Consider the following 13,047-nt stretch of genomic DNA (forward strand, 5'->3'; position numbering starts at 1 on the left):
GTCTGAATTTCTCCAGGGATTAGGTCACAGAAAACACCAGCACTAAGGCTTAAGACAATGCTTGAGAAATCTAATAAATACATTCAATTGAGATAACCCTGTGAAGCTTCACTGCTCTCTTCACTCAACTGATATGATACTAAGTGTTAAACTTTTCAGGTTTCTACTCCACTTGTGCATCATCTTTTGATTAATTGCTGAAAAGTTTAAACTATTTTCAAAGAGGGCTCAAGCAGAAGAAATTCAGATTAAAAATCTTCACTAAAAGTCAATCTTAGTAGTTTTTTTATACCAATTTATTTCTGGCCCCTTTCAGATTTTCCCACAGCTTCCATTATCTTGCCTATGCAATCCATTACTTAAGGAGTGGGGCTCAGCTGCAATGTGAATTCATAGTCAGAAGATCTTTACAGTATGAACCTGGGTAAACTGTTTAAAGTTTATTTTGCAGGGAAAATACCACTCTTTACTATCATGAGGTTTAGTTAATATTTCCAAGATACTCTGTTGAAATATAAAAGGTTATATAAATAGTAAGTGTTAGTAAATTCTTGCTACATTATACAACATCAGAACACAGATAATTCAGAGTTACTCACTTACTGGACACTGAAAGCATGCTATGTCACTTTGTAGCTTGATTTTTTTCATCTATCAGTTTCATAATATTCTTCTAAAATTTGACAACAAAGCTTGAATTGTAATTTTTGACACACCTCCCCATGCAAACTGATAGACTGTCTCATAGAAAAGGAAATAGTTCTAAAGATTTTTTCAACCACCAAAACATAAGTGAGAAGCTTAACTCTGAATGTAAGTCATGCCTCACATATAGCCAGCCTGTATAAACATTCTACACCTCCCACCTTCACCTTCCCTCTCCTGCTTCTGAATAATTCAGGACTGGTCTGGACTGGAATGACTTGCAACTTGCAGTTTAAGGCCTGTAAAAACCTAAGGTTTGTGTACTTGATGTTTTAGATATGCCCTTGTATGAACCTATTTATGATTAAAGAGAGCTAGGAGAGGCATTATGGTGCATGCATACAACATACTTTCCAAGCTAACAGGAGTTTAGCATTGAGACAGAGCTACCATGTGCTACAAATGCATCAAACTGCAGAAGCTTGGTATTCCTAGGCAAGAACTGGTGCTGGCTCTGGGTAGATGAGTCCATCTCTGGAATATCAGCTGACACTATTCAACAGCTGGAGATATGGAGAGAACACACACTATTCATGAATGCATGGGATGAAAGCAGGTTAAGTGGGCTGCTCTCCTGTGAAAAGGGGTTCCTGCAGCATGTAACTGTAATTAGGGAGGAGGTTGCAAAGGAACTGCTGTGTATCAGCAAGGGAATGTCCAAACATGTTCAACTGCTCTCTATGGATGATTTCTTGTTAGTAGAACAACTGAAGCAATTAGTGATGCAAAATATATTAAAAATCCTCCATAAGATAAAAAAAATCAAAAACCCCCAATAAAATAACAAAATAGAGGGAAAAAACCAATCTCAGAAAAACTTATTGAGATAGAAACAGATATTACTTAATCTAATTAATCTAATTAACAACAATTAAAATTTTAGAAAGTTATTATCTTCTCTTTGTAAATAACAGCTAAATGCTGCCACTTCCAAGAAAAATCAGTAGACACTTCAACTCCAAATTATACCTCCCTTACCCTAAGGCAATCTTGTGGTTTTCAAAAAGTTTACCTCAAACAGTGCCAGGATAGAAATAATTTTCTAAGTTATGCACTCGCTGGAGGTAAGCAGAATGACCCGCATAAAAGAGACACACTTAGAGTTTCACCTTCTTTTTAGCTTTCAGAATGTATACTGGGTGATTTAAAACATTAATAAGACATTCAGAATAAAAGGTGAAAATAATGTTTTCTAAAATAGTACACAGTAGTACAAAGCTGAAAATAAACATTTCTACTTTATTGCAGTAAAATTCTAGTTCTCCTAGACCTCAAAGTATTGGAATTTTCACGAACAATGAACAAGAACAGAGGCAGGCAGAACTTTTTTCTAAAATATCAATACTCACCGTAGAGTAGAGAGAGGATGTGCTGGAGACAAGTGATAATGAGGACCCATGTACTTTAAGAAAAGGAAAATAACATGAAATATTGATGAAAGCACAAAACTTCCCCCATGTAGCTCAATAAGTAAACAAATTTTTTAAATGAGAACCAGTTTTCCACAAAGAGCAATTATGAACCATCAATATAGAATAGCTTTTGATAGATTTTCCTGCCTTTAGAAAGATTGTCCTACACAGAAAAACATTTTCCTGTATATGGGGCAGGTGAGTGAGCCAATGAAACTTTGTATTATTACCAGCAAACCAAGCATCACTTTTGTTGCTTTGACAAGAAATCACTTGATAAATACACTCTTCAGAGAAACCAGAAATTGAACTGTTTATACACCTGTCCTAAATTCAGCAAATTATTTTAGTAAGAGTCTATGCTTTGGAAAACAGTTCACATTCCATGGGGTGAGCTCCCAAGCTTTCCTCAGAAATGCTGACCTGTGTAGTTGTAGTCAGTGGGAAGGGTTAACTATGAGGGATAGTGACATATTTCCCTTAATCCTCGGTGGAGTCAGCCTCAAGAGCATTGAGTGAAATGTTGCAGGGTTGTGCTTTAAGAAATGGGGTTCCTGGCCTACCTGGAAATAGCAAATGAAGATTAAAACTGTGAAAAAATTGCCCTTTCTGCTTCTGATGACTCTCCTGAGGAAGGCTATACCTACAGATAATTTCAAAGAAGATAATTTATTTCATTGCCTCTTTTTATTTTTGTTTCACAAGAATTTTTTTTTATATTTATCATTTGACAGGGTTTGATATATTTTTTTTTTTTTTGCTTTTACAGCTACCTGTCTGCAAAAACACACACTACAAGAATACCTGGATTAGTCAAATGGACTTTAAATCTACTTTTGTATTTATAGAAATGTGGTACACTGACCATTCATATGGAGTGGCTTCCAAAGTATGTTTGATTTTCAGTCTCTGGTTTAAATGTCTGAGCTAAACTGTCATTCTGCATTCATATACAGTGGCTGTATGCATTACCTCACTTGCTTCACTTTAATCTTCCTCAGAGCTCCTATCTTAAAATACATTTGACCTTCTAACAGCATCATTTTATGTTAATCTCTAATGCTTGTAAACTGCTGAAAACTGTTTATTACTGCTGCATTGACTTTCATTTACTCAGGTTATCCACTCCAGCTGGATATGACACATAACCAATGAAAAAGCTTTCATCAAACCCACTGGTGGCCCATTACTGAAATTCTACATTTAACACCTCTTTTTCTATGCATAAATTGCTTTGTTTTCTCTATTATTCTTCCAGTGTTCCCTTTGATAATTCTGTTCCTCGGCAAAGGTTCTGTAGTCAGCTCTGTCCTTGAATTATGTGATATTCTTCTGTACAGTCAGCCATCCTCTCTGTGCTGACAACTCACAGCTTGAGTTGTCCTGCACCCTACTGCTAGTATTACATACCCAGATGTCTGCCTGATATATAATCTAAAATACAGTAAAAGGAATCAAAAAGTAGAAGTATTATTTGTCTGTTGTTTTATCTAGGACTTTTCCTCCCCTTTTATCTTGTAACTATGACCTTTGGGGCTAAGGCAAGACTTTTTTAATTTGCCTATTATAAAGATAATTTACATTGCCATCACTTAGCAGTAAACAAGATGAGTGTCATAGAATGAATTGCACAGAATTTCAGTTGTCTTTTTTTTGTTTAATTAAAGCATTTAAGGACTTTGCACTCATGTGAATTTGGCAAATAATCAGATTTACCAGAAATGTTAGTCAGAAGAAAATGTTACACTGCATTTAATTAGGAGTTCTCAGATTCTCTATGGATGAAAAAGAGCAAAACCCAAAACCAAACCAAAAAATATTCACCAAGTTCCAGATGTTGCAGATAGCATCAAAGAAGGCAGACAATAATAATCTGCATAAAGTAGTGAGGTCAGTTTAAATTGCAGAATTTCAATACAGAAATTCACATGGTGTTTGCTGCAGGAGGCTGTAGGAAACCAGAGATATTAAATGACTACAAAAGAAAGGAGGTGTTAAGTAGCACTAGTGTTTGGGAAAAAAAAAAAGGAAGCAGAGACGTAGGACTAAGAAAGCGGAGAAACACAGTAGTGAAGGTACATTCAGACATTTTCGAATTAGAGGAAAAAAGAATAATTTTCCAAGAATGGCTTCCTTTTCTCCAAAAATTCTGATAGAGGATTTGTACATGTATGGGATACATACAGCATTGCATATTACTGGGTGAAAGTAATACCTTCCATGTTTTAGGTTAAGGAAAGCTTGTGAGTCCAACTCAACAGGATTAATAAAAGCTTCACAAAATCATTTAAGTTTCTGTGGTGTAGGGTGAGAATAAATATTTTAAAATTTTACTATGCTTTAGACATCTATTTTGGGATGTGTTTGCCAATCTAAATAGTTCTCAGTCTTACCTTCTTCCATGCTGTCCCTGAATGAACCTGAATGACTGATTGCTCGTGGTCTCTCTTCTAAGGACGTAGCACTGCCACACAGCTGGGAGTCATCATAGAGATCAAAAGAAGTGTCTTGTGCAGGGATGCTGTTTGAACGCATCATGCTGGGTCCAGGAAGGTTAAACTGTGACAGGTTGGTTGGACTCACTGGAATAAAAAGCTTTAATTAATGAAGCACATTTCCATTGAGTCAGTTTTGCTCCTGCACAAAATTGTAATGTAAGACTAGCATAGTTAGGTGGACTTCATGCTGTTGAGATAATGGAAGGCTTTTATTACCACATTTAAAGCTTCAACAAAAAGGTGGAGCAGATGGCCTCAAAGGAGCTGGATGACATTAATCCTATAAAACACATGGTAACACTAACACTGGTGTCTGAACACTCTTTAGCAGCCCACAGAAAATCAATGGGGGAGATTCAAAAGTTAAAAAGGAGTAAGAGGTCATAAGTATTTTTATAAGCAGCTCTTCTAATAAATCAGTATCTGTATTTTATAGTTATATACCTGTATTATTGACTGACGTTAAGGCCAAAGTTTATTTGCATATGCAAGACATTTATCCTTTGATTTTCAGAAGTACCTACCACTGTATTAGGTTAAATAGTCGTGCAAAGGCCTCAGTTGAATCTCATCCTAATAAACAAGTTGTAGTCAGACATGGCTGAAATCAAGAACAGCACTGAAAAACCTACTTTAAGCTTTCACAAAGCTCTTTTGCCAGCAGGAAGGAAAGCCTGGCTATGGTTCCCCTGGACCACACAACCTCAATGCCTAGCCAAACTCAGCCTCAGTATTTGGACTTTTATTTTAGATCATCCAAGATATGTCCTAAGTTATAAACTACCAGAACAGCTGTGTTGTGAGAGCAAATTATTCCATAGGGCTATGAAAACTGAAATAAAGCAAAGGACAATGAACAAATAAATTTTAAACCACATGATGTTATTTCTCTCAATTGTGAGTTCACAAGAACAATGAACAAAAAGAAAATGAGATAATTCTAAACAGAAAATAATATAGTGAAAAAACACTGCTTAGAACCATGACACACAAAAAACTGTGTCTAAAACTACAGGAGGAAAATTCAAAGCAGTGGCTTGTTTAGTGAGGATCCAATTTCATTTTTAAAAGTAGCTTAGCTCAACTTCTTTTTCTGTATGTAGTAAAGACTAACATGTGTACGTCTGATCAAATTTCTTTTGAGTGATCATAACCTATAGATGCCATAAGCTGTGACAGAGAGATAGAAGTCTTAATTCTTCAGAGGATGTTATTAATTCCTTACTAGGGGCCTAAATCATAAAAAGCTCATTGTGAACCTAAGTATGTGTCAAGTACAGGGGAGATAAGTGGGTTTTATTCAGAATTAAAGAAAAAATAATACTATAAAAAATAAACTTGTGTTGGATTAATTTGAAACAATATTCAGAAGAACCAAATCTACACCTTGGTTCGTAATCAAATAAAACTGCAATGTCACTCACATCCCAAAATACTATATTGCATTCAAGGTTACGTTTGGATTGGGCCCAATGCAGTTATAGCCAGGTCCAGCTACTAAATCACATTGAAAAGGTCTATTTCAAAGCAAACCTATATGTAGGAAAAATGCAGTGTTTAGTTTCTGACATTCACTAAAAATCATTGGAAAGAACATTGCTGACGGTGAAACCTAAAAGATGAATAGATTTGAACCAGAAGCTAATTTCCAGCTCTTCTACAAAATTTCTCTCCTTGGTCAAGTCATAAAGAATCTGCGCTTTTTTTTCTCTGTGCAAAATAGGTAGTACCCTGGCCCACTTCATTAACAACACTGTGAGTTTCCTCTCTTTAGTGAGGTACTACAATATGGTGATGAAGATGTTAAAAATAAACTACCTTGTCTGGCAGACTAAGAAATATGTACAGCTGAATTTTATGGTTCTATTGCAGAGGGGGAGAAACAGTGAAGGGAAACAGCATTTACCCAAGTTGGAAAAGTGATATTTTCCAGTTGCAGATGAAGACATAGCTGAAGGAGAAACAAGTGGGGACTGACTGCCAGTGTCTTGCAGGCCTCCGGTTGAGTGGGAGCGTAGCCATTCCTTGCCTTCCTCCTGACTTGTCTGCCGGGATGATGGTGTATATCTGAAAAACCACAGCTGACATGCTCAAGACAATGACAAGGTGATGTCTTAGAAAGAAACAGCTGTCACATAAATACCCTTCACCAGTTAGACAGAACAAATCCCTAGGAAAACATCAAGTCCAGTCAAATTATTATCACCAGAGATTTTAACTAGGTACAATTTACCACTGGGTTACACCAACATACAGGACTTGAACCCCCCATACTCTTCATCCCTCTCCCCAAAACAGCATTCCCATCTTTTGAAGAGACAGAATGATAAACATAGCAGACAGACAACTGAGCTGACAGAAAAGGACTTCAAAGCTATAGGAAGCGTACAGGTTGATGCAAAAGCCTGGAAGCTGTATGGTTAGCATGGGGAATGGGCAGAATAGAAGCCAAGGAACGTTAGTAGCCACTTACAAAATGACATCTTTCACACATCATGTGGTCAATTGATTAGACAACAGGAGTGAAACAGATCAACAACTCTGAAAAAGGAGTTTGCATTGGTAATGACAGCTACGTATGGTCATATGCACGTGGTCTGCCGCTCTGAATGCTACCTGACATTGTGTCCTGCCCCAAACTGAAGGGAGGGAAAGGGACAGGAAAAATAAACAATTAGCAGAAACAAGCTCTCTGGAAGGAAGAAGTTTGGCAGTCAAATAGTTAATCAACTGATTCCTATGGTAAACCAATAAAACAAGTGCAGTGCGACATGTGGGCCAAGAGGGAGAACTGGTAACTCACTGGTCCAGCCTTGGCTGAGCTGGAAGAAGGGCAATTCTGGTAGTGATTAAATATTAAAATGTGCAGATAGTGTGGGTCTTAATCAAGAGATTTGTTTTCAGCAATGTCTGCAATTCTGAATGAAATGCTTCATTCAGACAATATCCTGCTGAGAAATGAACACCTTCTCCGCTACTGTCAAGAGCCATCAATGTTCCCCAAAAAAGCAGAGCACAAAGGGCTTTTGATATTCTGGCTGCAGGCTTGTGAGGCACAAGTATTTCTGCTTAGAGAGAAGATTAAATGAACATGTAAGTTCTTGTGTTGTGCTTAGGTTTTTCTACAATATTTTACAGCAGTAAACCATGTTGCCCTTATTAAATATTTACTTCTTTTCTCCTTTCAAAAATACAGCTATGATCTTTGCCTATAATTGTGGTAGAGCACAGAGTTACTGAGTGGTTATCAGATTGGAAAGATGGCAAAATGAGAATTCAGGATCTGAATTTTGGACTGGGATCTCTGCACATTAAATCAAACTGAATTTTTTTCCTGGGCTAACTATCATTCTTATATGCCTATAAGCACTTTTCCCACTCCAATTCACTTTCAGCTACCATTACAGTTGAATATCCACAAACTTCGATCATCCCATTGTATCCTCACAGGGTCCCCATTATGCCTTTAATGTCTTCCACCTTTTCCATTCTCTCCAAATCCAAAGTGATTGTTTTGTGATGATAGAAAATTTGACAAATTCTTATTAAGGAACAGCTAGTGCAAAAGGTCAAAAGGTGCATTATAGTGACAACAGTTAAGCACTATCTTAAAATTTGATAAATATTTATTCATAACTCATGAGATATAACGGTGTAATTTCAGTTATTGGAAAGCTGCAGTGTCTGTGTGCATGCACATATATCCTTGCGTGCCAAATATTTTTCCTGGACTGGGGAGATGGGCTTCCGTGCCTCATGAGACCAACCAAGTTACCTAATGATCTACTCTTTTCACCGTGGAGGAGAGAAGAAGGTGGATAAATTCTGTTTTCTGTGATGAAGACAGAATTTAGTGAAGAGTTAGTAGCAAAGTTGAGCTCTATGTATTGCTGGAAAAGGACCAAGAAAACTGTATGGAGCAGCATGCATTTTATACTTAGAAACCTTGGATAGCAAAATCAGTATTTTCTAGCCCTACCCTTTAATAGCTCTCCAGTTCAAATTGCATGAGTGTTTGCATGAATCCAAAGTCAGATCCACCTCTAAAATCTTGTTTTTCTCCATGTTTTCAATAATTAGTCCTATTGAATTGCATAAATATCTTGTTCTGTCTCTTTTAGCTCTCCAGGATTCAATGCCTTTTAAGATTCATTGCATAATGATCCCTAATAGTATTTACTTTCCATGGTATATCTTGAAAGAAGATTTATTCCTTAGGCATACATGGAAAGAAAAAGTCCATTGTTAAAATTTACATTTTCTGGTTTGAATCAAAATTCCAAGAACTCTGTTGTAAACAGGATCAACAAAAGGAGAAAGAAAAATAAAGGCAGCATAGAAAAAGGTTACAGGAAAATAGAGAAGCAGCAGTCATGCTCAAAAAAAATATATACCTTAATCCCTTTTTGGGTAGTGTATTTCTGTCAAGCTGCATGCTGTTAAAACAAAAAAAATCCCTAAGGACATACAGTAAACAGGACTGTTCAGAATTACAAGTTTTAAAGCTCTAGGTTTGTGTGCATAACAGAAGGTCATTTAATGGCTTTTAATATAACTTTAATGATAAATCCTTTACTCATTGGAGGGAACAATAGGACATGGACTGCTGCACATTCATTTTTCATCTAGACTTGCTCTGGGCTGGGTCAATAGTAACTTGGAGACTGTCCAAGTCAGAAAGAAGTGCTTCTTTACCATTTCTAACCTTTCTACATTTTTATTCTGCAATCTGTGTGAGAATCATATGGTCACAGTATGAGTATTTTTCACAGTTGCCTATGGTAAGGCAATAGATTTCTAAAAGAAATGAAGGTTGTGGCACCTGCTAAGAGGCAGCATGGCCTTGCCAGAAGCCAAACGACAGCTCTGTGTGTAGAAATATGTCCTAAAGATTCAGACACTTGGCTTTGTGTTGTTGAGGGGCTCATATAGCAAGGCAATGGTAGGGACAATGAAAAGTGGCACCAGAGTAATGTTGTTCCATTTTCCTGCACACAAACTGTCAGAGTGGTGGATTACCCAGAATATATGGATGCAGTTTTCCTCATTTAAACCACATCACTAGAAGAGCACCCACTAGCCCTCCTTCCCAGTGTCATTTCAGCATTTCATCATAAAGTCTTGGTAAATTGGTCTCTGGTTGGCGTGGTTTGAACTAGTTATCATCAAGTAAGTGTTGCAATGTTTTCTCCCTTTAGAACATAGCTTAGTGTCATCATATGGATTAAATGGCAAAATGGCTTTTGAAAGCTTCTGTATTACATATCATAATCACACCTCTGAGAGCAGCAGTAACTTAGGACCCTTGCTACCCAAGAAATACCCTTATTAAAGGTGTTTCCTATTGTGCTGTGGGTGATGGGAGTCCTACTGTCATGTATCCTTGATCTTAGTAGATAAAGTCAGTGAAACACTGTTGGCATGGACTACTATCAGGGCTTGGGCAAATGGAAACAAACTACTCTTACCAGCAGGAAATTTTACAGACAATTTTACTAGTTTAATAAAGGACCTTGTTCTGCATTTAGAGAAAACAAATGGAATGAGAAAAATAGCAGTATTTCAGCATAGGCCCAGTTATCATGGTCCATGTGAGAGTAGTCCCATATCAGACAGAGGACTGCATTTTCAGCATTTTGCTCCCAACATATATAACAGGACCTAGAATGGCTGGCAAAAAAACAAACAAACAAAAAAAAAACCAAAAAAAAAAAAACAAAAAAAAAAACAAAAAAAACACAAACAAACAAACAAACAAACAAAAAAACCAAAAAAAAACAACAAAAAAAAACCAAGATGAATTTGAATGAATGATCCACTATTTTTTTCTTCACAGAGAAAAATGGGGCCTTGATGTTCCTTTATTTACCTTTATGCACCTCTGAATTTCAAGATGAATAAACATGATCATAACACCAGTTTCTTATGCAAACACTTAAAAGTCCAAATGAACAATGTATTTTCCAATATTATTTTAACTTGGAGATATATGTATTTCAAAGTAATCTATAGCACATTATCTAAAAATAAAGGAGTCAGTGCTCCTTTAAACCAATCCACAAGCCAAAAGGTATGCCAGTTGTATAAGTAGGTTAAGAGTGACATAGGATTTTCCAAAAATCTTTTGAATTCAAATGAAATAAGGATGAATATTCCTCAACATAAACATGGCGTTATTGCAACTGCATTAAAGTGAGTGTACCAAATGCTCATTGTGTGTTTTTAAAATAATAAAGCTTACAAAGATGCTCCTAGATTTCAGATAATTGTATGAAACCATTAAGCATGGTTTCATATAAATATTAACTTCATGTAACTTCAGACCAATAACTGCCCTTATCTTTTTAATATCTGAAATAATTCATCCACCAAAAGCTGGGTTCATTGCTTCCACAGAAACTGGACTTTTGGTAAACAGAACTTAATTTACCTCATATCTCTAAAGTTGATAATGGTAATAAAGACAGCCCTTTCCTGAAAGAAGCAATGCATACATGGACAAAGACCAATATAAAGTGAGGATGAGAATATAATATTTCTAGTATTTTCCTTTGTTATGTAAACTGGAAGAAGCAATCTTGCAAAAAGATGAATGAAGACACAGGCTGAAGTTGTCAAACCCACTGTATCTCATTCTTTTTTGTTTATTTTATGGTGCTGAAACTGACTGCAAATTCTATGAGGGAAATTACAGGAAGCCTTAATTTTCTCATTTTCCTACCTGCCCTTGGTGATGAGGTTATCATGGGAAAGGGCCATAATAGTATATCCTTGAGCTACATCTAACTCTTTCAGAGCTGCTAGGAAATAAAACAAATTATTGCAAGCTAAGAAACAACTAGAGAGCTCCATGACAGGCTGGGCCAAGCTGATATGGGTCTTACAAATTAGTTTCAACAAAGGCTAGGCATATAAGAAAATCTGATACATGATGCACTGTTTCACACCTTAAAACCACAACTACCAATTATGATAATTTAAAATAATTGAAAGTCTTGAAGGACTTAAGTGGATTTCAATGCACTTTCATAGCACTCAAGACTAGACATTCTTTTAAAGCAAACTAGAGAAAGCCAGTCATGTAACTAAAAACCACTTCCACTCTGCTAATCTTAAAATGTAGCTATTACTGCTGATCAGACCACTGTTTATTTCTATATTTCTGCATTTTTATGCCTTCCTTGCTGTGTCCTTTGGATCAAGCAGAAGAAAGTTACAAATTTGCAATGCTCACCAGCAATTAAGGGTTTGAAAAATCTACTGGTGATGTGTCCACCTGGAAAATTTTACAACTAAAGCAGTAATATTTTCAGTTAACCCCAGAAGACGTTTTTATTTTAGAATATAAATACCTGCATGATTATTTTAATCCCTCTAAATTGCTGTAAGGTAAAATACGAGTGTCCTCCCATATAGGGAGCTACACTGCTATGACAGTAGAATTAGACTTTTCTAAATATTGCTAAACCAACCAAATATGTGCAAAACCAACAAAAGGCCTAAGAGAGATGCAAAATTTGCCTTCCTTCTGAAAAAGAAAATATTTTTCTTGCTTTTACTGGTTGTTACAATGCAACAGAATCTCATTGAATGATGCAGAGTTTGGCTAGAGTAAACTTTGACACTTCACTCCAGGAGTTGTCAAGCAGCTCTGCTTTGATGCCGTACCATCACTTAGTGGACAGCCAGAAAACTGTGGGCAACATCTGATCATCCCTGGAGGGATAGGTGGGCAAATATAGCAGAGACCTTGCAGATTTGCTGTCTCCAAGAAAGGTGACTTTTTTTGGAAGTAGTCAAGGGCTACTTTCCTTCACATAAAATGTAGATATACACTGAGATTTTGTTCTCATTTTCTGTGTTCTTTCCAGCTGTTATTTTCTAAAACTTGACATTCCAAAGTCTTAAGTTAAAGCCTAACGTGAGAAAGTATAATGGGAAAACTACTTTCTAAAACCTATATGCAATATTTTCATTTTCAAAATGCTTTGTCCCAGCATGGCACTACAACTCTGTACATGTTCTGCAAGATAGCATCACTATTTTCCATTTTGTGTCTATGCAAATATATCCTGCCCTGTTATATCCCTTCAGACTTATAAGCCTTTGGTTACTCATCTTCAGTAACTCTTTAACAACTAGCATTTTTATTTTCCCCATTTGCTTATGAAAGCAAAGGAATAGCACTTAAAGCTTCAGCAAATTCAGGATTTTTATTGCATTTACTATTTCACCCTCTATCCCAGCTCTCCTCCTCCCTCTTTCCTCAGCACAGACCCTTTAAAAACTTTTCTTCAATTCTAATGACTGCAGGGTTTTCAGGCTCTGTCTGAAACAGGAAAATGCAAAGTTCATCAGGATCAGTAAACTGAAGATATCTTTAACCTTTTCATTTCCTCTTAGCATGCTTGCCATTACTGATATTTGTCCAT

At 36.4% G+C, this 13,047-nt stretch overlaps 1 protein-coding gene across 1 annotated transcript in view; it reads right to left on the minus strand.

The window, feature by feature from the left end:
• NAV3 (neuron navigator 3) overlaps positions 1-13,047 on the minus strand; it is a 248,795-nt gene that overhangs the window by 41,457 nt on the left and 194,291 nt on the right. The window contains exons 17-20 of the mRNA XM_053978007.1: positions 9,010-9,051; positions 6,522-6,682; positions 4,511-4,699; positions 2,055-2,107 (exon numbers count right to left, since the gene is read on the minus strand). Of these exons, the coding sequence (XP_053833982.1) occupies positions 2,055-2,107; positions 4,511-4,699; positions 6,522-6,682; positions 9,010-9,051 (445 nt within the window). The remainder of the gene's footprint in view (positions 1-2,054; positions 2,108-4,510; positions 4,700-6,521; positions 6,683-9,009; positions 9,052-13,047) is intronic.

Source organism: Vidua macroura, chromosome 5 (genome assembly GCF_024509145.1).
Source record: "Vidua macroura isolate BioBank_ID:100142 chromosome 5, ASM2450914v1, whole genome shotgun sequence".
NCBI classification, from domain to species: Eukaryota; Metazoa; Chordata; class Aves; order Passeriformes; family Viduidae; genus Vidua; species Vidua macroura.